The sequence below is a fragment of the Centrocercus urophasianus genome, unplaced genomic scaffold (genome assembly GCF_019232065.1).
Source record: "Centrocercus urophasianus isolate 14NV4802_14NV808 unplaced genomic scaffold, USGS_Curo_1.0 seq_831, whole genome shotgun sequence".
Classification (NCBI taxonomy): Eukaryota; Metazoa; Chordata; class Aves; order Galliformes; family Phasianidae; genus Centrocercus; species Centrocercus urophasianus.
Genome location: NW_024885457.1, coordinates 8,382 through 33,272, shown reverse-complemented (window position 1 = coordinate 33,272; position 24,891 = coordinate 8,382). Strand labels below are relative to the sequence as shown.

General features: G+C 51.1%; 1 protein-coding gene across 11 annotated transcripts in view; it reads left to right on the top strand.

Annotated features, from left to right (window-relative positions):
- MBNL1 (muscleblind like splicing regulator 1) overlaps nt 1-23,588 on the top strand; it is a 31,523-nt gene extending 7,935 nt beyond the window's left edge. The window contains exons 2-10 of one of the 11 annotated variants that reach the window (XM_042838530.1): nt 2,741-2,911; nt 4,534-4,734; nt 9,554-9,811; nt 10,678-10,731; nt 11,646-11,799; nt 15,552-15,587; nt 16,280-16,374; nt 19,264-19,338; nt 20,326-23,588. In XM_042838530.1, coding sequence (XP_042694464.1) covers nt 2,741-2,911; nt 4,534-4,734; nt 9,554-9,811; nt 10,678-10,731; nt 11,646-11,799; nt 15,552-15,587; nt 16,280-16,374; nt 19,264-19,320 — 1,026 coding nt within the window. In that variant the 3' untranslated portion in view covers nt 19,321-19,338; nt 20,326-23,588. The remainder of the gene's footprint in view (nt 1-2,740; nt 2,912-4,533; nt 4,735-9,553; nt 9,812-10,677; nt 10,732-11,645; nt 11,800-15,551; nt 15,588-16,279; nt 16,375-19,263; nt 19,339-20,325) is intronic. The other 10 variants (XM_042838535.1, XM_042838532.1, XM_042838531.1 and 7 more) reach the window with 10 other exon arrangements.
- The last annotated feature ends 1,303 nt before the right edge of the window (nt 23,589-24,891 follow it).

Below are 24,891 nucleotides of genomic sequence, written 5' to 3'. Positions count from 1 at the left end.
CATCATCAGGGCAGCCAGCCTAGTCTAGTGGTTGGTGACCCTGTCCACAGGAGAGGTTTGGAACCAGATGATCTTTGAGGTCCTTTTCAACCCTGGCCATTCTATGACCTGACCTGCAGCAGAGCTGCACTGCAGCAGGGAGTGGCCTCAGCATTTTACAGTGCTGGGAAATGAGAATGTGGGCAGCTGCATGGTGTTTCCTGAAGGACTGCCCTCGGGTGGCTGTGGGTAAAGCAGGTGGGTGCAGCGCAGTGTGCTGGGATGAGATGCAACACTTGAAGAGGGCCATTGGTCGCTTGTGTAATAAGAAGCACTCTGAAAATACTTCGTATATTTGCAAAGGATGATTTGGCTGAGCAGTGGATATATGGGGCTGCTCTCGGATGCCCCTGTGCAGAGGGAAGCACAGTGCTTTGCAGCTGCAGCCCTGCAGTGTTGCTCACGGCACAAGTGCTGCAGAGCCGTGCGCCGGGTCCTGCTGTGCACTGTCTCTGCCTGCTCCTAAATCACAAAAGCAAGGTTTTATTTTTGTATAATAGCAATTCAGTTTTAAATATAGTGTCCATAATGGTGAGTGCCAGCGTGTTTACCCATGGTGGGATCACCAATGACCGCTCTGCCTGCCCTCTGCCTCCCGCAGGTAGCACAGCCACACACCGCACCAGCGCTCCACTAAAACATGTGCAAGCAGTTGCATCTCCTTTTTCAGACCTAGGAGTGCACGCAGCCTGCTTCAAAGTGGAGAAAGAAAGCAGTGCAGGCCCAAGGGGAGGCAGGAGGCCATCCTGCTGGGGCTGCAGGGCAGCAGCCCCACACAGAGCAGCAGGCTCATGGCCTGCAGGGGCTGCTCTCCCTCCTCCCAGGGCAGAGAGCAGTTTTTAGATCTGCTGGCTGTTTAACAAGTGTATGATGCTATCCATTATGCCATCCCTCTTATGGTGCTCTTTCCATTAACTTGGAGTTAGGTAACGCAGAACTGTTTCCAGGCTCCTCGAAGCAAGGTCCCTGTTGGGTGCAGGGTGTGCCAACCTGCCTGCGTTCTGTCCTGTGGCACCAGGAGGTTGGGACCCTGGACATCACACTCAACGTTAATGCTGCTGCAGTGCAGCCTTTGGGCAGCTTCAGCAGAACCCAGCAGACCTGCAGCTGGTGGCAGTTGAAATAGGGGAACTAAGCAGGAGGGAGAGCGACTTGTTATCACACTGTGCTGAGCTGTGCTCCATGCCTGCAGCTGGCAGCCAGGTGCAGTGTGTGGGTCTGCAGTGCTAAATAACTGTAAATCCATTACACCTTGCATCTGCTTCTCTATCCAGACACAAAGATGCCCCTTTTACTCTCAGAATGTTGTGCATTATGTGCCTGAGTGAGGACCATGAGGTCACAGGGACAGCTTCTGAAGCACTGCCCACGAGCATCCAGCAGCTGACCTGGCCAGGACAGCTGGAAAACGGGGCTGTTCCTGCTCATCCTGTGCCTGGGAGGTGGGACCAGCACCCCAGTGGAGCGGCTGTGGGGCACAGGGGGCAGAGCAGCACTGTCCATTCCCGGGGTGAAGCTGGGGGCTGGGCCAGGGGCAGCCTGCAGTGTCTCGGTGCACATCCTCATTTGCTGCTGTTGCGCTCAGTGTCAGGGTGGCTTGAATTTGCAGAGGTGAGTGGTTTGATTAGACCACCACAGTGACTGCTGAGTGTCAGTAAGCACCCATGTAGGCCCCGCTGTGGGAAGGGGAGGTGTGACATTCGGCACTGTGCTGTGCTGACACAAATCTGCCTTCCCAGAAACACAGTGTGCATCCTCACTGCTGGGAGCCAGCATCAGGGCTGCCGCCCTGTGCATCAGCTGCGTCTTCTGCGCAGGACTCGGGCAGAGCCAGCGGGCAAGCCATGAGATTGTGTTGTAGGAGCCTGGGCCTGCAGGCAGCGCTGAGCTGGGTGCCCGGGCTGCAGGGCAGAGAGCAGTGCAGGCTGCTGGCAGCTGCTGCAACGAGAGCGCAGTCAGTGTTCTGAGCTGAATTGCAGGATAAGGTCAAACTGCACTGAATTGATTTGTTTCCTGATAAAAATGTCTTTTTTACTGAACGTAAGGCTCTCTTTTGCCTTGTCACTGTTCCTGCTTGGATTTGTTTCAAAGAGGAATGAGTAAAGGAGAAGAACTGTAATTTGAAGGATCTGTTTTTCCAGAAGAGGATTCAATTCTCTTCTCCCTTTTAACTTTTTTTTTTAATTACTTCATTATCTCCTCATCAGTGAAAGCTGAAGCTGCTCTGTCACCCTGCAAGCAGTGCATGAAATGTATCTGCTCAGTGCATGCAGGTGACCCCTCTGTCCCTGCTCTGAGATGGCTGCAGTGGCCTCAGTGCCACCCGGTGACCCTGGTGCTGTACAGTGGCTCAGAGCTGCTCAGTGTGGGGCCAGCACCAGGTGAGCCTTTTCCAGCCCCACTATGTGCTGCAGTCATGGGGCAAAATGCATCCCTGTAAGGAATGTGCATGGTTTACTTTACAACCATTGCTGCTTGCCTGGTTTCCAGCAGCAGCAGCATTTTATTAGCATTGCTCTGCAGAAATGTGTGGTTTAGAGAGGCGAGTGTGAGACCGCAGAGCTGTGCGGTCACTTCTGTCCACACCTGGCTGCCCTGGAAGGGGCTGGGGCTGCATGGTTGGCTGGGTTGGGCTGATGGGGGCTCCCCAGGAGATGTGCCTCTGCCTGCCTAAGTCTCCTGTGCTCCTTCTCTTCCTCAGGGGCGATGTTCGAGGGAGAACTGCAAGTACCTTCATCCGCCGCCGCACTTAAAAACGCAGCTGGAGATCAATGGCCGCAATAACCTGATCCAGCAGAAGAACATGGCCATGCTGGCCCAGCAGATGCAGCTTGCCAATGCCATGATGCCCGGAGCTCCGCTGCAGCCTGTGGTATGTGCCTGGGGCCAGGGCAGTGAGTGCTGGGGGGTGGGAGCCTGTAGGAGCCCATAGATGTCAGGAACCAATGGGGAAATCCAGTGCTGGGCTGCATGTCTTTGTGCTACTCAATTCCTCCTTGCTTGAGACTACACTGTTTCACTTGTTAATTTAATTCTCTTTTTTATAATACATTTCTTAATTTTAGGAATGTGAGCGATGTGTGTGTGATTTTAGTAGACAGCTATTTCCTTTGCAATTTCATATGCTTTGAGAAATTGTGGGGAAGATTCCTGCTGGCTGTATTCCACCCATTTAGGGGAGCCCTCCGGGTGCTCTGTGTGGGCTTTGGTTTGGCTGCATGCTGCGGGGCAGAGCTCAGAGTGTGAGTCACGCATGGAGCTCAGCCTGCAGCCATGGGGCTGGCAGCAGGGGGACAGATGCAGAGAATGGCCCTCTTGCACTCTGTGGCCTGTTTGGTTTATTTAATACAACTTCTCCCATAGAACTTTATGCCTCACCTATTTCAAGAAAAAGTGTATGTAGCTGGGAAGATCAGAAAGCGCTGTGGAGGGATCTTCACAGTGAATTGCCTTTGGTTGCAGTTACCACAGTGTGGGAAGACAGGGCGTTCTCCGTGCTCTGTTGAGCATCCTTCAATACAACTGCACACCGAAGTGAGGGAGCGAGCTGAGGCCGTGCTGCCGTGTGAGCACCAGTGAGGCCACACTGTGCTGCTGCGCGGGCGTTAACTCCAGAGCTGCCTCCCCGTATGTTTTCAACTGCACAGTATGCCACAGTTTTGTTTTTCTTTCCTAACTGGAGTACAGTGATGCCACACTGGTGCCAATGCAGTCTTACTATGAAGGGGGCTATGAAGAAGCTGAAAGTCAACGTACAGCAGATGGTGAAAGCCATTGCTTAAAAGATTCTTCTCTATCATCCTACTAATAGGTTCATTATTGCGTAGACGATAGCACAGTAATGAAAAGTATGGTTAATTAATAGCAAATTTAATATTATTTTGTTTCTTGTGAAATTTACATATTTCTTCCTTGTTCAGGTGGATGAAAAAGCAAATACATCGAAGAGAGCCCTCTGGTTTATGCAAATATCAGGCTTTCTTTCTCCAGTAACCTTTGCATATATTTTTGTGCAGTGTTTCAGACAGACTTGCTCCTTGCTTGCAAACAATTGGGTCATTTCCTCAGGAACTCAAAACCATGTGGTGCTCTGTGCTGGCTGGCCTACATAGATAGGAAAAAGAGAAGAAAGTTGCATTAACTCCGTTGTTTTTCCTTCTAAAAATTTATGTGGAAGAAAAATGGAAACGCCTTGAGCAACTGCTTTATTTGGATCTGGAGACAAAGAGCTGGGCAGAGCCGAGGGGCCGTGCCAGCACCGTGCCCTGCCCTCGGTGGGGCAGCAAGTCCCGATCCGCGCTGCAGCGCTTGATCCTGCAGCTTGCTGCCGCGTGCCGCAGCCCTCGTGCCGGTCCTTTCTCACCAGCACCAGACACCTGCACGTGCTTTGGCTGCGTTCCTCCAAGACCCGCAGACCAGTCCCGTGCCCACGAGCGCCGGGTGGCAGCGCGGCAGGTGCCCGTACTTACGCGTGTGTCTCTGTTCTGCTTGCAGCCCATGTTCTCCGTCGCGCCCAGCCTAGCCACCAATGCCTCGGCTGCCTTCAACCCCTACCTGGGGCCTGTGTCCCCAGGGCTGGTGCCGGCGGAGATCCTGCCCACCGCGCCCATGCTGGTGGCGGGCAACCCTGGTGTCCCGGTGCCTGCTGCCGCCGCTGCTGCTGCGCAGAAGCTGATGAGGACGGACAGGCTGGAGGTAGGAGCCCAATGGTAGCTGCTCCCGCAGTGCCAGCCGCTGCGTGTGCCAGGGAGAATGTAGTTCTCTGGCAAAAGCAAACCGCAAGCGTCACTTCAGCTGATGGTGTCCTGCCTTGGCTGAGGGCAGGGAGAGCGCGCAGCCCCATGCCGTGCTTGTGGCTCTGCTCCTGGCCCTGCAGCCCAGAGGGAAGCGGAGCACTGAGAGTGTCCTGAGGCCGCATTAATGTGTGCGCAGCAGCTGCTAATGGGCACGGGCGCAGGGCCTGCTGCAGCTGCCGGCTGGGAGCCGCTTCCAGCTCTGCCGTGTTCTTGCTCTGGGCACGTGCTGCTGGCATTGCCCGGCGCCTCTGTGTGCTCCTTTGCTGTGGCCCTGGCAAGCGCTGGTCCTCGCTGGCTCTCGCTCCCCCTTGCCCTGAATCTCTCTGATCTGAAAGTCTTGGCCGTGTCCTCGGTACCATATTGGCGTCGTGTTCGGAGGCAGCGCTGTGCCATGCAGTCGTTGTACTGGGTGGTGCAGGTGGGTGACGTCCCAACAGGCAATGTGATGCTGTGTGATGCTGTGTGTGGTGCCCTTGGTGCCAGCACAGATGTGAAGCAGCACCCAGCAGCTCCCGGGGTACCCAACGGCTCCTTGCACCACAGGTGTCTGGGGGCACAGGGTGAGCTGATGTTGTAGAGGTCATCCCTGCGTGTGGTGGGAGCAGTGGCAGGGATCTGTTTTAGAGTGCAGCCAGCCGTAATGGTAGTGCCTTTCTACCTGCCTAGGCGTCTGCGGTGATGGGGCATGCGTCTGCTGATGGGAGCCATGAGTGCCTTCTCCTCAGTGGTGTCACCTCAGAAGCAGCATGCTGTGAGCGTGTGGTGCGAGGCACAGAAGGCAGCAAGCTGCCCGGCACTGCTGTTCCCAGGCCACATCCACACAGGTGCCCTCCTGCAGGGTCACAGCGCTTCCCCATGGAGTTGGTGTATCAAAGGAAGGAGCTCCATGGAGCACATTCAGGTTGCAGGAGGGGCAGCTTTCCCGGGCAGGCACGTCCTCCACTGTAAGAGATTTCTCCTCCGCCTGCTCTTTATTTCACAGAAGAGATTTAACGGAAAGGGATTAAAATAAAATGCTGTCAGATAAACTCCTAAATAAACCACATTGGGCTCAGAAATAAAACTTGGAGATGGGTATTTCCAAGCACCCTACCTGCAGCCAAGGGTGCAGGGGAAGGGGCTGCAGCAGGTGAGCCACTGCCTGTAGGCCCAGCCCTCTGCTGGCAGCCTATTCTGTCAGAGGTTCTGAGCTGCTGGGCCACACTTTTCCATGCGTCAGGGAGCTGTGAGAGTGTTACTCTCACAGTTAGAAAAAGGTCTGCAAAAATACCTGAAATCAAACAAGTTCCCTCTCATTTCCTGACATCCCAGCCTGCCAGCATCTGGCAGCTTCTCTGGTGTGATTGCATGTACCTCAGCTGGCTGTGCATCTCAGTGATGCCTTTGTCCTTGAAGGAGAAGCTATCCCACCTCCTCTCCCCTCAGCCCATGCCTCCCTAGCAGGCCTTCCCACGGCCCTGCCTTCACCCTGCAGCTCCCTGAGCCTCCTGCTCTCCTCAAGCTGTGTGTTCTGCTGTGACAAGAAGCCTGCCTCAGTGCAGCCGTTCTGCAGCTCCACGCCTCTCCCACACACGTGCAGTGCCTGCTGTGGGCAGGGGCTGCTCCTCCTCCTTTTTTCCCCTTGGCAAATGCAGTTTCAGTAGTTTAATATGTAGGGAATGTGGCATTGCTGTCCAGTGTAGTGGCTGTTTAATCTGAGCTGTCAAGATTTAGTGTACAAATGATGAATCAACGCATATTTTTTATGAACAGTAAGTCATTGTTATGTATTTTATTGATTAGAAGAATGCAGAGCAGATTGGGAAGATTTTACCTCCCAGCAGCTGGCACACCGCAAGCAGCGCGTGGCTTCTGCTCCCTGCACTGCCACCGAGCTGCCGTTTGTTCTTCCTGACTGCAGAGCTTTATATGGTTGGCTCTCTCTCGGAATGAGCTGTCCCATGAAAAAATAACCATGTGATGTTAGCATCTAATCTTGGAATATGATTTGTTCTGGTTAGAATTTTAAATACTTATTTTCAAGACTGATGTACTCGGTTGTTAATTCAGCTGGCACACGTGTTCCAGGCTACTGAATCACACTGTCCCACAGCGGAGAGATCTTTGCACGCGTGCCCAGGGCTCAGGAAGGCAGCAGGGCTCAGTGTCGTCCTGGGCAGCTGTGGGTGCTGGTGGGGCTGGGCTGGTGCCTGCTCCTGCAGCACGGCTCCTTCCAAAGCTTTTGGGGTGCACTGCCCATGCTGATGGTGAGCAGATGTGCAGGTGGTCAGCAGCCACTCACTGAAGGCATTGGGCTCAGGGTGGAAATTTCCTGGGTTCAGAATTTCCTTCAGCTCCCCTCATGTTCCTGCCCAGCCATGGAGATCCTGAACAGAAGTTGGCTCTTCTGGTAAGCAAGAAGAGAGCCCTCAAAGGAGGGGAGGTGGAGGAGGAAGAAGCCACTCACCGCCCTGTTTGCTCCCTTTGAGTGCTATCTTTTTATATTCAAAGTATTTGAAAATCAGAGCAGCCACATGTTTCCTGCATGCTTCACAGATGCCACTTTTTTCTGGATAAAAGCAGCTTATAAGTTCTCAGAGACTTGCAGATACACACAGCGTGCTGGATGACAGTGCAGCCCTTGTGATAAGTTCGGTGCAGGGAAGGAGGTGAAAGCACAGGCTGCTGGGGGTGGGCTCGCGCCGCGCCGTCCAAGTGAGATGCGGTTCCCTTGGCTGGCAGCTGGAGTCCTGCGGCTCCCTGCCAGCGTCTTAGGTTCTGTTTGTGCTTCTTAGCTTACCAAGTGGAAAATGATGATGCTAATTACGGAGCTACTAATAAACAAACAGATAAACACTCTCCAGATTGAAAGGCTAGACCACATCTCGTGCTTCCATGCTTCTCTGTGCTCCAGCAAATGAGTGGTATATTACTGTGTGCCTATGGCAAGAAGTAACACCATTTTCATTGTTTGCTTGTAAGTAAACAAGAATTGGAACCACTTGGCTAGCATCGTAGTGGCTCCAAAGCCAATGCAGGTCATCCTGGTTAGAAGGCACAGTGGCTTCATGGCTTGTGTCTGGTGCTGTGAGTTGTACTCAAAGATGGGCAAGCAGCGCTGTGAGCCCTGTTGCCCTGTTGGCCACCATGTGACAGCTCTGTGAAAGCTGGCACTGTGTATGCCAAGGCCTTTGCCCAGCTATTCCAGGCTTCTGGTCATTTTCCTTTGGCTTTTAACTGGGTTAAGTTTCCTTACCTCTATGTGTGTTTTCTTTTTCTCTCTTTTTCTGTGTATTTTGTGTGTCATCCTTGGGTTATTTGTTGAGCAGTTCCTGCTTACATGCAGAGTTGTTCTGAGACCTTGGTTCTGTGCATTACCAGCGCAGAAGATGAGCAGAGGCAGCCAGCTCTTGTTTGTTGCATCTTTTATCTTCAGAGCAAAAGGCTTTTCTAGACTTCTAGCAAATAATCAAACGAAATTATCCACTCCTGTCTACTTAGGAGGCCTGTGTTTGGGTAACAGACACTGATTTACAGCCCAGAAGGGAACTAGGGCCTGGTTAGGAACTAATCATCCCAAAAGTCATCCAGCAAGCAAGTGGTTGTTTGCTAGCTGAGGAATGTGCCCAGCCTGTTCCATGTGTGCTACAACAACAGCCTGCGAGCATCGAGCTGCAAGCAGCCGGGCGGTGGGGATGGAAGAGGAAGGGAGGTGCCCTGGCTGGCTTTCATGGGTCAGTGTGTTTACTGCCAAGCATACATCCACAGCCTTTGTCACCATATGGAAAAAAGACTATAAATAGGGATGACTGTGGAGAAAGGGTGCTCCCTGCAAGCAGGTCTGTGCGTGGCAGGATGCCTGTCCTTGGGGTGTTGTTCCCGAGCTGTGGATGATGGGCAGCTGGGCCTGAAGCAGCACAGCGGCTAGAAAGCAGCCAGCATGCTGGCAGGGATGGAGAGGCAGTAATCAGCTGAGTCTGGTTTGTTGTGTGGATCGGAGCCAAGGGTCTCGAGGAAGTGCTGCTGATCCAGGCTCGTGGCACCCACTTTTAAAAGGAAATCCCACCTACTAAAGCAGTTTTATTTTTTAGGAACTTGCTTGCTTTTGTTTCTTTCTGTTTCCTACAACTTTGGAAACTTAAAATGACAGATGTGTTTTTGTCTGTGGTTTCTGAAGAGCTGGCCTTAGAACCCATGCCATTTTCTTAAGGAGAATGTTTCCAAGGTGTTTGAGGTGGGGCCACCACTGTTGGCACCGGGATGCAGCCAGTGGTGGTGCCAGCTGGTACCATGTGGTGGTGGCAGTGACATGGCTGCACTCTGCAGCCTCACTGGTCCCCCGGCACGGTTCTGCTGCTCTGCTCATGGCGTGGCTGTGCCAGGCTGGTGGCTGCTCTGCTGCTCCATGGCCTGAGCCCCATGTGCAGGTGCCGCTCCAGGTTGCTCTCTGATGACAGCCATGGGAAGCCACCAGTGCTGTGCACGCTCAGCACAGCACAGGGACCTGCCCAGCACGGCCCTGCTGACTTGTGGATGGCCGGGTGGCGGCAGAGAGCCGCGCTGCTGGGCGCTGCCCTGACTGGGGCTCAGTGGGGCCAAAGTAAGGCCTGCTGTGTGTGTGGCTCTTGGCACCGCCGCTCCCGGTGTTCCCTGGCACCACAAGTGCTCCTGTTGGCGCTCGGTGCTGTGCTGGCAGGGTGGGATGGCCGCCGGGCTGAGCTCTCCTCCCGGTGTTGCAGGTGTGTCGGGAGTACCAGCGCGGGAACTGCAACCGGGGCGAGAACGACTGCCGGTTCGCTCACCCCGCCGACAGCGCCATGATCGACACCAACGATAACACCGTTACGGTCTGCATGGATTACATCAAAGGGAGATGCTCACGGGAAAAGTGCAAATACTTCCACCCTCCAGCACATCTGCAAGCCAAGATCAAGGCTGCCCAGTACCAGGTTAACCAGGCTGCAGCTGCCCAGGCAGCAGCGACGGCGGCTGCCATGGTGAGTTGGGAAGCCGCATCCGACGGTATGAGTGCGCCGAGAGGGAGTGAGCAGTGTTAGCTACTGTTACTGGGATGTGCTTGGGGTCCCGGCTGGTATGGGGCACAGCGAGCTGCCCCAGCACGTGGTGCCAGACCGGCTCTTGCAGAGTTTCAGACCGTTACAGTATGTCACTAATTCTGCCTGCTGGTGTATGGAGTACATGTACATGTACATGTGCATATGTGTGTGTGTGTGCATATGTGTATCTAGAGTCTGTTGTATGTCAGTGTGCGGGTAGATGCATACCTGTGTGGAGGCACAGACAGACCCATGGTGGTGAGCAGCCACCAGGCTGCGTGCATGGCAGAGTATCTTGAGGCCACAGCCACCCTGCACCCGCGGCGGGCAGCATGGGCAGGCTGCTGGAGCCCACAGCGCAGGGCCCGGCTCTGACAAGCGGCCGATGCGGTGTGGGGTCCCCGGCCACATGCAGACCGTGGTGACACTGAGGCCCTGGCCGCATGCAGGCCCCGGCCCTGACCATAGAGGCCGTGACAGCACTGAGGCCCTGGCCACCCAGGCCCTGGCCGCGCCATCCATGTGTGTGAGTGCAGGGAGGGTGCAGGGAGCCGGGCTGTGGTGCGGGGCACGTGGGGGCTGGCTCTGAGAGCCCCCGTCCCACCGCCCCCCGCTGCCCCGGGCCCGATGTGCATGCCTAGTCTTGTTACCGTTGTACACGGCATCCGGTGATTTGTTTTTATTTGTTTTTTCTCACCTACCCAAATGCACTGCTGCCCCCATGATGCACCTCTGCTTGCTGTTTATGTTAATGCGCTTGACCCCACTGGCCATTGCCATCATGTGCTCGCTGCCTGCTAATTAAGACTCAGTCGGCTGTCAAATCACTGAAGCGACCCCTCGAGGCAACCTTTGACCTGGTACTATGACCTTTCACCTTTTAGCTTGGCATGTAGCTGTATTGTAGAGTCGAGTTGGGGGTTAACGTGCAGAATCCAAAAGCTCCCGGATCCCTCCCTCCCTGCCTGATGGGCGTGGGGGCAGTGGGACCAGGCCCCACGGCAACCTTAGCCTGCGCAGGCCCTGCCGCCCCCCGCCCTGCCCTCCCATCCCCATCCCCATTTCTATGCCATCCCATCCTTCTCATCCCGTCCCCTCCCCTCCGGTCCCCATCCCATCCCCTCCCATCCCCTCCCCTCCCATCCCCATCCTGTCCTTCCTGTTGCTGTCCCATCCCAGTCCCATCCCCGTCCCTTCTCTGGGAGCCGCGAGGGCCGGGCCCGGTGCAGGGTGCGTTGGCATGGCTTGGCGGCGCTGCGGTGTGGAGGCGGCCGGGGGAGCCGGCATGCGGCAAGCTCTGCATGCCAGGCAGGCGCTGGGGCCGGGAGTGGGGTAGTGCCGGCAGCGCCGCGCCGTGCCGATTAACATCGCTTCTACGTGTTGATCCTCATGGAGCTCTCAGCGCTGCTTCCCCCCGCCCGATAGCCTTGCTCCTCGCCCAAGCCCTGAAGCTTTACCGTAGTGTAATGGTTACTCCAGTTCTTACAACGCGCGGCTCCGACACGTCTCCCTGTACTGCTGCCATGGTAGGCCGAAGTAGTGCTCCCTTGTGAAGCTTTGACCTTGCCTTTTATTTGGTAGTTAAAAGTCTGCTGCGCTGCTTGCTTGCTCATGGATAAACATGGTGCTGCCCGTTTTTTTTTTGCCTTCTACTGATTTTTCTTTTCTCCTTTCTCTCTTCTCTTTTTGTCTCCCTCCCATCTTCCACATCCCACACCCTCACCCTTTTTTTTTTTTTTACTGGACTTTATTTTTATGCCCATCCACCATTCAGGGAATTCCTCAAGCTGTACTTCCCCCCTTACCAAAGAGGCCTGCGCTTGAAAAAACCAATGGTGCCACCGCAGTGTTCAATACTGGTATTTTCCAATACCAGCAAGCTCTTGCCAACATGCAGCTGCAGCAGCACACAGCCTTTCTCCCACCAGGTAAGTGCCAGCGCGTGCCTGGCGGGGTGGGAGGGCGGGAGCTGTGGGGCAGCACCAGCCGCCGTGCGGTGCCGTAGTGCGGTGCGGCCGTGCTGAGCGGAGGATGCTGGCAAGGAGGCTGCTTCCCTCCGGTGCTTTTCAGAGGCTGGGTGGGTGTTTTCCTCTCTAACAAAAAAATCAGCACTGTGCTCTGTCCTCCCAAATCAGAACTGGAAATCTTTTCTCTTGTTCCTCTTTCCCTCAATTAATTTTTCCTTATGACACATCTCTTCAGCTCCTGTGTTTGTTTCTGTTTGCTGTGAGACCCCTTAGCCTTGCTGTGCTTAGAGGCAGGTGTGAGTCAAAACTGGAGGGCTTTGTTTCAATTTCAGTGCAGCGGTCGTAAGGCCCAGCCAGGCAGTCTTGCAGGTAGCTGACCGTGAGCACACGCAAGCAGGATCCACACTTCTGCTGCCAGAGCTTCGGGGCTGAGTTCAGCTAAGCAGAAGTGAGGTGTGCTTGGTTTTAATCCAGCACAACCACAGTTACACTCATCCTAGTGCAGCTGCTGAAGCATTGATGTCTGTGCTACACACATAAGCAGAAATCCCTTTGAAGTAAACAAGACGCAAAGCTTGAATATGGCTGTGGTTCTGCCAACAGCACTTCACGCAGAAGCGTATTTTAGCCCACTCTGTGAGCTTCTGCCTGTATTAATGCAGGCGAGTCAGGTTTTTCCACATGAGCCAATGGTAGAGCAGCACCGTCAGTCTAGGAGGTAAGTGATGGAAAGCTGGGGACATCTGACAGGTACATACTCAAAACTGGAAGGAGGCTGAGGACAGCCCTTTGTAACTTAGGCTAGCTAGGGGAAGGGAGAAAGAAGAATGCAGCTATTGAGTCTTTACCCAAGCATGTTCAGCATGTGCATTCCTGGGAATTTGGTGCAATGCCTTTTACCATTCTTTCTTACTGGTAGAATTTTGGCATACAGTGATTCAAATGGCACAAAAATTATTTGTTTGATGTAGTGAATGGTAATAACTTACTTGGATTCCAAAATTTAATTGCAACCTCTAGTGTGTATTAGCAGAAGCTTCGTGGGGTCAATGGAAAGGCTTTGACTGAGCAGACATTAGGCCAGGACTCAGACCACATTGTAAAGTACAGACCAAATGCATAAGCAATCACTGCCCATCCTGCTGATGTTAACAATTTCACAAGCTTTGTAACGAGTGGCTGATGTAGTTATTTGCAGAGGCTTCCCACTTCCATTAAGTCAAGGAAGTACTCAAACTGCTCTGAATTATGCCCTTTAAACTTAGAAACACAAGTTATAGTTTGTGTACACCAGACCTTATCAACACAGCCTACCTTCTTACTTAGCCAACCTGCTGTGGAACCTGTAGGAGTTTGGTGCTTCACTTGAACTGTCTTGGCTGCTCAAGTGCAGTGGATGCCCAGCAATAGGAGTAGGGTCAGGGCAGTGAGGGGCCAGCAGAGCCGTGCTGCCCCGAGGGAGCCGATGTCACAGGGCCTGCTCTCTGGGCTGCTGGGGCTCCCCATCCTGGACAGTGGCTGGAGGTGTTCAGCACGGAGAGCAGCGCTGATGGCGCTGGCTTGCGGAGCTGAGCTGAGCTGAGCTGGCTGTACGGCTGACCCTGGCCTGCGCACGCCCGCTGCACACAGGAGGGCTCTGAGAGTAGATATCCCAGCAGGGAGGCACCTTCGTGTGGGCTGCTCCCAGGGGCTCAGCCACTGCACTGCTGCTGCCTGTGGGAGCTGCTGGGCGCTGCCCTGTGGGGCTCCCAGGGGCTGTGGAAGCACAGAGTTCCGTGTGTGACGAAGGAAAGCACCGGGTGTCTGCAGTCCTTGCCCGGACAGGAGTGCTGGTGCTGTGAGGTGACACATCCCATTGGGATTTTCTAGACTGGACTGAATATAATAGGCTGAAAGAAACAACGTGAAGGGGAGAAGAGAAGAAACTGCTTAAGCCACAGGTGAACATAGAATATTCAAGTTAGCTCAACTCCTCTGCTGAAATGGTTGGGAAGGGAGGCGGCCATCAGTTACTGGCACATCCTTGCGTTAACGCTCTGCCTTGTGCTGAGCAGGTCGGGAATGTCTGCGACTGGGCATCTATTATTCATGTGTTCTCATTAGTCAGAGCTTCTGAAGTCAAGATGAATATTAAGGTCACAGCAAAAATGGTTTTTATTGCTGGTAAGAGGGCCATACAGCATTGTGTCTTCATATTTGCACATCATTGCACCCTAGTTAGGATTTTCGTCTCTGCCTTAAGTTCATCTGCTGCGATTCATCCAGAGCTTTGTGCACTGGTTATAACGCTAATGATGATAACTCAGACTGCAATTTTGAGCTGAAATCTTCACAGGGACATTGCAGAGAGTCATTACAAAAGTCTAACCTGTTTTTAGCATGTAGGCCTAATTATCCGTGGAATGATCTAATGTTCCAGATATAATGAAGACTGCACTACCTTATAAATAGGGCTGTTCTTTGGAGAGGCAGGACTCGAAGGTTCTTCTATAAATCCCCATTAACACCTGAGTGTCAGGAACATGACTGAGAAAACAGTTCTACTCATGTTTGTACTTCATGGCCAAATGTTGTTCCATTCCTTAATCTCATAAGCGGTCCCACTGACATCAGCAATGATTCACACAGGGGGAAATCAGGAAAGATACCCTTCTTTTAACCTTGCTGTGTATTTTTCATCTTCTCCATTACACAGAAATAGATCAGTAACGAGGAAACAGAATCATTCCCTTTTCTTTGTAGCCCTACAGACACAGTGTTGACAGGGAATCGCCTTGTCCTTGGCAGCAGTGCTGATGACTGACTCTTTTCCTGCTTACTTCAATGCTTCTGAAGCAGTGTGTGCCCCAACACAGCACTGGGTCCCCTGCAGAGCAGAGCTCTGTGCCACAGCTCTGCAGAACACCAAAGCAGCACTGCACCACCAACAGCTCCATCTCCATTGCAATTCCCGGACTTCAGGACTTACTGTCTGCTGCATCAAGCTTAATTAGATATTAATGGATTAATAGATATTCTGAAACATCAGTATTCGCATCAAAACAGAATCAAAAATAGAGAAGCCTGAGTTGAGTGGTGGAAGGTGTTTTGCTGTGTAACATAAGCAGTTAGCAGCTTACTGTCATTTTAAAGCTGATACCTTCATGTTCATGAAGTTCCTCGTGGCTCTGTAGCTGAAGGGAAGGATCCAGCAGGTGGTGTCACCTGGCATTTATGGACAGCCCAAGGAAAGCTGCAGGGCTGCAGAGTGCCCACACAGCACGGACCTGGGCTGCTGCGGGCAGGTGCAGTTGAGTCTTTGCTGTGTCTGAGGAATTCCAGTTAGAGAGCATTGCACACTTGTGTCGACAGGCAGAGAGATGTGGGACAGCAGTGAGGTTCAGCTGCAGGATCCCCACGTAGCAGTGCTGGTGCTCCAGTCGCAGAGGCGAGCACAGCCCCACAGCCAGCTCAGCCCCATTTCCCAGCTTAGCCTCAGCCCCCAGTTCAGCCCCACATCCAGGTCAGCCCGCTTCTCCCTTTCTGAAGGCCAGTTCTGATGGATCACTGTGCTGTGTGTGGTTTGATTGTGCTGACGGTTACGTGCCACTGTTCCCATAATAACAATTTTTCTTCTTTGTTCAAATGGAATTTTCTAATGACACGTGTGATGGGTTGTTTTAATTCTTTTCCCTTTCCAAATCCACCTTCCTGTTGCAATGCATGATGGGCAGGCTCAATATTGTGCATGACACCCGCTACAAGTGTTGGTAGGTGCCAGCTTTGTTTCTTGATTATCTTAAACCTGTGGTGCAGCTCACGGACCCTCAAAATCCACTGCTAGATCGTAACTTGTAGCTCCTGTGCCAATCCATGCCCTCAGCCTCCCGCACTAACACCTGTCAATTAAATGCAGTCGTTTTATTTAATTGACACAGACACGTAGATGTTGTCAGTCCCCTATAGCACTCGTTTGAATTGCACAATGTTCCTTGGTGGATTTTGATTGGACTATGAGTTCCAGTGTTCAGAGACTATCTCGTTTTAAATAAAGACTGTGTCTTGCTATAGCGACGTGCGAGTATACTGTCCTTCGACAAGAGTAATTTCTGTTTTGAGTAAATATTTGGGTTGAAATTTTAAAGACAAAAACATGTAAGTGTAAGGGCATTTTAAAATTCTTCTGTTGATTTTTGTACTGAAATGATGAAGCTTGTTTGTGTCGATTTCTCAATTTGATGGTAACAAGCATTTCCCCTTTTTTTCTCTTTCGTTTCCCTCCCCTCTCTCTCCGGCATGTTGTCCTGCTTTGCACTGTGGTTGCATGTCACGCGCTGCCAATGACGTCTCGGGCTTTTTGCTGTGATAAATACCATGCTCAATGATCCTACCACATGTCGCTCTGGTTCCCATACTGCTACACTCTTCTGTATGTTTGCTTATATGATTTTCCTTCCGAAAGTTCCCATGGTGCACGGTGCTACGCCAGCCACTGTGTCTGCAGCAACAACATCTGCCACAAGTGTTCCCTTCGCTGCAACAGCCACAGCCAACCAGGTTTGCTAATTTACAGCTTTGTTCCTTACAGACATCTTGAAATCAGTGCTTTAATGAGCATGGGGGTTTTGATTATGCCTCTTGTTGGCCTACACATTCTCTGTAAGATCTGCGGCACAGCTTAATAAGCCTTTATCCATGCTCCAAAGGTGCTGCAGTTCCATTTCTGTTGCTAAAAATAATCGATAATGGAGTTTCTGACTCAGTCTCGACATTTATGGGCCGTGCTGCTTATTTCTGCTCTCAGAGATGCAAAGAGAAAGGGATAATACAAGGAACCCATTACTTATTTCTATTTCTGTGAAGCCTACAGTTCCTCTTTGTGCAGAACTCCACTCAGATCAGTACAACTTTTGTGTGTGGGGATGGCAGGATCAGGACTGTAACTCCGAGCTTAGCAGCCTGACCGTGTTCTGATTCTCCTCAGCTCTTCCAAAAGCAAAGCAAAGACATTTGGGGCTGGGCCATGCAGAAGCAGGATTTAAGCCTTTTTTTCTACTTACGATTCTGCTAGGCAAAGGCCGATTACTTTCTGCACTAGACAAACTTTTGCTAATAAAATGCCCAGTAAGATTTGACTTTCTTTCCAGACAGTTACCCCACTTGTTCCCATGTTCGGATACATTTTGGAAAAAAAGAATAGTGTTTCAATGAATGAGCAATTGGAAACCCTGCCAGGAGCCCCAGAGAGAGCCTGCAGTGGGGACAAGCACCAGGGCTGGGGAGCAGAGTGGCCCCAAGGGCTGCACCTGCATGGCTGGGCTGTGGGCAGGCAGTCTCACACAGTATGTGGGTGAAGGTGCACCAGCAGAAGCTTTTAAATGACAGTCTTGTTTCTCTTAGAAAAACAAAAGATTTTGTGAGTTGTACTAGCAAATGAGAATTGCCATATGTCCTTAAGCCGTCAGTTCTGCTCTGAGTGAGGGATCACTACGCGCCTTTCAGAAGAGGAGAGGAAACATGGCCTGTAACGTCTTGCAAGTGTGCTACTGTATGGGTGTTGATCCCGGTGGGGGAGGTCAGTTTGTGAGGGAGGCTCCCTATCTCCTGCAGTGCCCTGCCTGTGCCGTGGTGCTGGGGCCACTTAGCGAGGGCTCAGAGGTGCCGTTCCAGAGGTGATTCTACTGCAGGATGCACAGGGCTGGCAGCCAGGCCTTAGTGTTGTGCATCCCAAACAGAGCTCCTGTGCCTCTGCCTTGCAAGAGGAGATGTTTGCCCAGTGCCCATGTCCTGGGTGCAAACCAGTATGAGAACTGCTGGGTGTTTGGCAAGGCCAGCCTAGAGCTACAGTTGCCTCTGTTGCGTGTCACCAAAGCATCTCAGTGCCACAATGGACTGCACTGCATGGTTCATTTCAGGATTTGTCCTTAGGTTCTCCGTTAGAGCAAAGGGAACAAGTCAAGAAGCCGCAGAGAGTCATCATCAGTTCTAAAGTTTTCTTTGTCCAAATTGCCATGCGTTTTCCCAGACAGATCACAGGGAAGCTCTCTGTTGTAGAAATGGATCATTTCACGCATCTCCTCCCTGGAGCCTCATAACACACTTAGTGAAGTACCGCAGCCAAACCTCAATATATACATATATTATGGATATATGTATATACCATGTGAGCAATGCTAAAGTTATTTACTGCCACACGATGCAATGTGCATGCATGCCAAAGTCTTCAGATCTGGCCCTTCATCTTCACTGACTGGTGTTGGAGGTCCCTGCCATGTCCCGCCAGCACCGCCCCGATGCTCTCCGCAGCTGGGTGCGCCAGCCTGCCTGCAGCAGTAGGAGAATGGTACGAGACAATTCCTTACCCTCGAGGCATTTCCGTGCAAGTTAGCAGTGCGGTGGAGCTGTGTGACACTGCTAGGGGAGGAGAGGGAAGAGGGTGGAGAAAACAGCACCGAGACCTAGCGCCGGTTTGGTTAGGAGAAGTCCTCTTCATTGCCTTTCGTGCTTGGGTTAATAGACTAGTGTTAGTGCCATTAGGAGAGAGTCTCTTCAAGTGCAGCAGCTGTGTGTGGCTGTACGGAGCTGTTCTGTGTGCTGTGCCACGTCCTCCTGCACGCGAACAAATCTATTTGCTCCATCCAGCAGGACGTCCTTTTCCTCTGGGTAACCACAGTTCCTGGTCCTGTGTGCATTAGTGTCTCCTCACAGGCCGGAGCTGTGCTGGGGCGCTGTGCTGCGTGGCTGCGCCCGGCGCGGGGGGCAGGGCGTGCGTTCCATAGCCGCACTGCTGGTAGCCCGCTGGCATCTTCACTTCGTTTTGAAGAAGAGAGGAAAATGAGTTGATGGGACACTTAAGAAGCCGTGCAGTGAATTCTGTCTGTGCACATGGAGATTTTGAGAAGCGTTCTGCTGCTTGGGGCAGTCCCAGCTCGGGAGCCAGGCCTGCGGTGCCCAGCGGTGCCAGGCAGCCCCAGCTGTGCCCCATGCTGTGCTCTTCTCCAGCCCGGGGTGCTGCAGGGCTGGGCCCAGGGACACGGAAAGCAGGAGCACTTCACAAAATTGGGCTGAAGCAAAGCCAGGGTGGGATTTGTCATTTTAAATGACTTGAAATGATACACTGAAAGCACCAAATTTTGTGTAGGCCAACAAAAAGGGCTATTTTCAATTACCGCACTGCATGACTTTTGTAGATTTTAACTTCTGTTATTTCCTCAATGACCAATAATACTTATTTGTATTTGTCAGTAGTACTTAGCACAATGTTTTCTCATTTTAAGTTGCTATTGTAGCACTTCAGTTGACTTTAACTTATAGTTACAATGTAAAATCCACCAACTCACAGCTGATGCTTACTTTTCCAGACTGTTGTGTTCTGTAGCAAAATACTGCCTCTCTGGGTTGGCTCGTGGCACGTGTTACTCATTGTTTACATTTTTTTACCTATAGATACCCATAATATCTGCCGAACATCTGACTAGCCACAAGTATGTTACACAGATGTAGACATTTTGTCATCAAACAGTAAGTTTCCAATGTGTTTCTGCTTGCAGTTTTCTTACGCATGCTTAATTTGTCATTTGCAGGGGGATAATGTTTTTATTTCCTTTCAAAGAAAACTACTGAGATATGAGGGAGGAGGCTGAGCTCCCACTGCTGCCATTCTGTGAAGGAAGAGCCTATAGTTGGCAGTGCCCCTCCAGCCCGTGTGCTGGCCTGGTGTCAGGACAGACATGCATGGGGAGCACTCTGCGTGCGGATGTACTTTTGGATAGCAAAATAGAGTCTCTCTGATTGGGGTTTTGCTTCCTATATATAAAGGATGATGATGCCAGCTCTAGGTGAAGGAGTCATGCCAAGCTCTCAGTAGAAAGAAGCAATTTTAACTCTCCACATTTGGAAAGGCAGGGTTAGTCACCATGTGCAGGGTTAGTCACCGAGCTGCAGCCCGATTGCTGTCTGCAGGGCCTGTTGCAGCAGTGTGCTGCGCAGCGCCGCTGTGGCCAGGCAGTGCAGCAGGGGTGTCGCTGCGGGTGCTGCTCATGTGTTGCTGGAGCTGTGCCCACAGACAGTGTGTGGCAGCACATTTCTCCTCCTGCACAGCCTGAGGTCAGTGCCTGAGCTGGAGAGGTTCTCCCCTCCTGTGTCTTCCTCTGAGCCAGATGTAGTTTTCAAACTGTTGCTAATTTGCATGCTGAATTCACACTATCAGCAGCACATCACCTCTGGGTACCATGCTGTTTGTGTTATCCTTCTCCGTTTTGTGTTCTGTTTCTGCAGTGTTTGCCACTGCAGGGCCTGGTCCCAGCAGGGCATTGCTTTGGGTGATGGCTGGCCAGTGCCATGCTGTGCTTATGGCCATGAGTGCAGCAGGGGTGCCTTGCAGTGCTGTGCTTATGGCCATGAGTGCAGCAGGCAGGGCGCTCAGCAGACAGCCCCGCTGTGCTGTGTGCTCTCTGGCTGCTCCCTCGTCTGGCCACAGGGATAACAGCACTCTTCTTTCCTTTCCAGATCATCACTGAGGAGAAAAGGACAGTGTGTTTGGGTTGAGGAAGGACAAGTTCATTAGCCATAATGTATATACCGTCAAGCCACACTCAGAACCCCCTCAGCAGTAAGACATCCACACATTGCATGTTATGGAGACGAACGAGAACTTGGAAATCCACTGCACACTGTTGCCTATATACTTTGTACATTTAATTGATATTTGTGCTGAGGTGATCTTCTTGTCTAAGAACTACAACATTGTCTATCTTTTCTAGCACAGCAGTGTGCGTACGCGCTCGCATTCGCGTGTGCGGCCTGTTTGCCACATAATCATGTGCGTCACCTTGAAAAGACAGACTATGATGTAACCATAAATCTATTATGTATTGGTACGTCTGTAGACCAAGATATAATTTTTTAAAGTAAGTTTATTTCTTTCAAGGTTTACAAATAACAAAGGTGCACCTTGTATTTAAAATTGCCATTATAGATGAGAGCGTGCATGCACAGTAATTTTTGTTTTAAGAGTAATATTTTTAATGTAATAGATTGTAAGAAGCGGTAAGAGAGGTATCTGACAGAGATGAATGTGCCAAGCAAAACCACAACCGTGTCTATTTTAAAGCGCGTCGATGGCTTTAAGTACCACGTTGTTAAGGATTCTCATGAAGTGCCATAGACTGTCCATCAGACCAGAGTGTTATTTTGCAGTGTTATTTTCAGAACCACGTTTTCGCTTTCCTTGCTCGTACCGATCAGGCAAAGGGCACCGTTCTGTTTCCAAACCAAAGCCGTCTCAGAAATGGCGCTCGCTGTGCTGCCGCGCGCCGGAAAGGGAAAAGCCATTTCTGAGACGCGGTGACAAGTGTGTGAGGAACTTCTCCTGCTTCTCTGTATGGCCTCTGTCAGAAGTCAAAGGACTCTAAACGCTCTGCAGACGGGCTGCGCCTTCCCTTCGCACAGTCACGCCTTAACTGGTGACTCTAAACTAAGGCGGCGGAAGCACTGGGTCAGATGCACGACAAACCAAAACGTGGCGAAACGGAGATGTTGATTAGCGTAGGAACCGGGTGGGGTAAATACTCGGGTGAGTTTTATATGTGATTTTTTTGTTCAGATTAACTGCTTATAGCCTTAGAAAGCCTTTACAAAATAATAATAAAAAAAGAGATAGATGTGCATTCAAGTTTTAAGAACGGATTCATCCAAAGGAATTCCTCTTTGTGGTTTGGATGTTGCAGCTCGTAAAGGGTATTTTTGCTCTGTTCAGCAAAGTGCTGACGTGGGGGCCAGGGCACTGGCAGCACAGCGGGTGGAAGAAGCGCGGGTTCGGTTCTAGAACCCTCCATACTTCCGAGTTTACGGCGAGTTTTTATGCTTGAGAGAGATGCTTTATAGTCTAAGAATGACGTGTTGATTTTACTGATTGTACTGTACATCTATTAAAGCCTTAGATTATTACATTACGGGTTACAACCCATACCAATGTAATTTCAATCGTGTTAAGAAAGTATAGGTGACTTCACATGTTATCGTAGTTACTCGACATTATAGAATATTGCTTATTTTCTTCTCGTCGGAAGTGTAGTTTTCATTTCTTACATTTATTAGGTCGTTTCGTTTCCTATTACCAGCTGAGTGCCGTTTCAGCTCCTGGGGTCATGTTTTGTCAGAGCTGAGCGATGAGTTTTCTGAAATAGAGAGCAGTTTTCTTCATCACGTAACTCAGTTTTGGATCTCTGTAGCGTCATCCGAATATTCGTATTCTCGTTGACAAAATGACTTCTATTTTGCCAATTTAATATGACAATGTAAGAATGTCAGTCATCGTTAGTTCTTGTCTAGTTCTCATTGAAAGAACAAAGATCTTTTATATGGATATCTTATAATTATATAATCATTGCTAAGTAAGGAGTTAAGTTGTTGCTATGGCAACGATCCTGGCAGACAATTGAGTAATATTTTGATGATTTATTTTGTTTGTAATTAGTTATTATGAGAAAATCTAGTTCCTAGATATTAGAATAAAATTTATTTTCTACTGTATCCATTTCAAATGTTAAAATATTGTTTAACTATTTTTTGAGATCCCTGGATATCAGGCCTTGTTATAAATAAGCTGCATAATCGATAGATCAAGGGACTTTTTGTTGATAATCCAAATACTCAAAGTTTACGTAATGAGAATTATAGCGTGTGTGTGCAAACTCGTGAGGGTTGATTATGCTGCAGTTGAGCATGTGGGAACGGACCGGGAGAAGGTTGACTTTTTGCACTTCTGTATATAGTCAAAAAAGAGAGAAACCTGTATAATAGTAAGATCTTATTTTGAATAAAAATGTCTATAATTACAAGGAGTTTTGTTAAGGCTAATAAAATGACAGGCTGAACAAAATTGCTTGCAAAAGTGGCACAGAGTTAGCACTCCATACCCCTTCGAAAAAGTTGCTTTGCTTTATGTGGACAGCTTGTAGTTTGCCAGGATTTTTTCAGCTGGAAAGATATGCCATCCTTCCGAGATCTCATGACTGACAAAAGCTCCACTGGTTCAGATCTGCCTGAAAACCATTACGAAAAAAGGAAAAAAAAAAAAAAAAAAAAAAGGAAAAAGAACAAAAAAAAGCCGGTACTTCAAACCATCAAGGTGAACCCATGGATCCAGTATTCCGTACATTACTCAGAAACTACTGCATGTTTAAAGTATCAGAGCTATATTAAAGGTATATACTACTCCGACCAGTTTCTGACCATTTCAGTGGTTTATTGTTCACAAAAAAGATTCTTCAAAACCGATACTGACTTTCACAAAAGAGTTGAATCATGAACAGGCAAACCGAACAGCACACCGTAGCTGTAGTTGATACGTGATTATTTTTTATTGCTGTAGTGGTCCTGTTCTTTTAGCAGGTGAAAAAAGAAAAAAAAACAGGCGAAATTTTACAGTTTTAATGGGAAGCACTCAATAAACCTCGTGGTTGTCAATGCCAAAGCTGGAAAGAAAAGGCGGTGGGGCCGTTCCTTACCTCCCTCCGGTGCTCAGGCGCAACGAGGGGTAAGCTGCACTTATTTGCAACCCCGCAACTTTCATCTGCTGAAAGGACAGATGTGCTTGGTTTTACTATTATGTAATCACAAACTTACTTTTGCTTGTAGTTGCTCCGAATTATGTACTCTGTCCTGGGCTGCAATTTGTTTTTATGCTTATTTTATTCTTACTGCTATAGTTGACCTTGCTGTATGGAAAAATAAAGTGAAATTGCCCTAATAAAAGTTCTCTTTCTTAATTACGTTTTCTGATAGCAGGTTAAAAATTTCACCGTTCTCTTTCACACAGCTGTGTCCGTGTGTTCGTGCGTCTGAGGGAACATCCTTTACCTGCGGGGGAAGAAGCCTGAGGTGCCCCTGGGCTTTGGTTTCCTTCGCCAGCACACAGCAGCCGTGGGCTCTGCAGGGCTGAGCTGCGGCGGCAGTGGGGCGGAGATGGCAGCTTTGGACACATAGCTGAGCCCCACGCGCCGCAGGCTGCACTGCTGCAGGCGCTGGGCTGGGACACAACTGGGGTCCCCAACCTGGAGTCCCACGGGAGCTGCGGGCCCCAAAGCCCCCTGTGAGCACTGCTGCCCACAGCCCCGTCCACCCGCTGCACGATTTCGTCTTCTAAAAGCACGTCTCTGGTCCGGGAGTGGCTCAGCAGTGGGCCGTACCTCTTCCCACCTGCCCCTCCAGTACTGCTGTCTTTCAGGGCTTCGAGCAAAATGAGCTGGGTGCCTCACTGCGTTAATAGTGTGCGGTGCCAGGGGAGGGCGCTGCGGCGAGCCGACCTGTTCCGGGGGGAGTGCCTTGCTCAGGTCAGCACCGGGCTTTGTGCCCTGCAGCGGCGTGCCCAGCGTGCACCAGGAACCATTGGCTTCCATCTGTGCAGAGGAAAATCTCCTGGTTGCTCACCTGATGAGTTCCTCCTGGAATCTCACGGTCCCACCAGAGCTGCCCAGGGGGTCCTGCTTTGTGCAGTGCGGCGCTGCAGAGCGCAGACACCTCCACAGGGCTCTGCCTGTCCCTGCTCCATCGGGGACAGCTCACAGAGGCACGCTGCTGCAGCCTGGTATTGTGGGTGCTGTGTCCTGTGCAGTGGGGTCCCAATGCTGCACAGCACCTCTGTGGAGAAGGAGTGCAGAGCTGTGCCAGCCCCGGCCCTGCAGGCTGCCTCCCTCTCCCGATATGCACTGCTGCTGAGTGCTGCTGTGGCGGCGTGAGCTGTGCTGCTGCATTCACAAGGGCCTGGCTCAGAACGGAGCTCGCAGACGCTGAGCTCTCAGTGCTGGATAAAAACCCGCATCAGCCACTGAGAGCCGCTGCGTCCCCGAGATGTGAGCAGCCCCGCGCTGAGCAGGCGCTGCTGCTGTGCTCACTGTGGGGAGCTGTGGGCCTGGCCTCAGGAGGCTGTGCTGCAAGTGCTGTGTGCCTGCAGATGGGGCTCCTTTGCAGCTCCCTGTGTGGCTCAATTGCTGCATTCCTGCCGCCCTCACTCCTCCCGGTTGCAGCACATCCTACAGCAGAGCTGCCGGGAGCCGCGCAGTGCCTGCACTC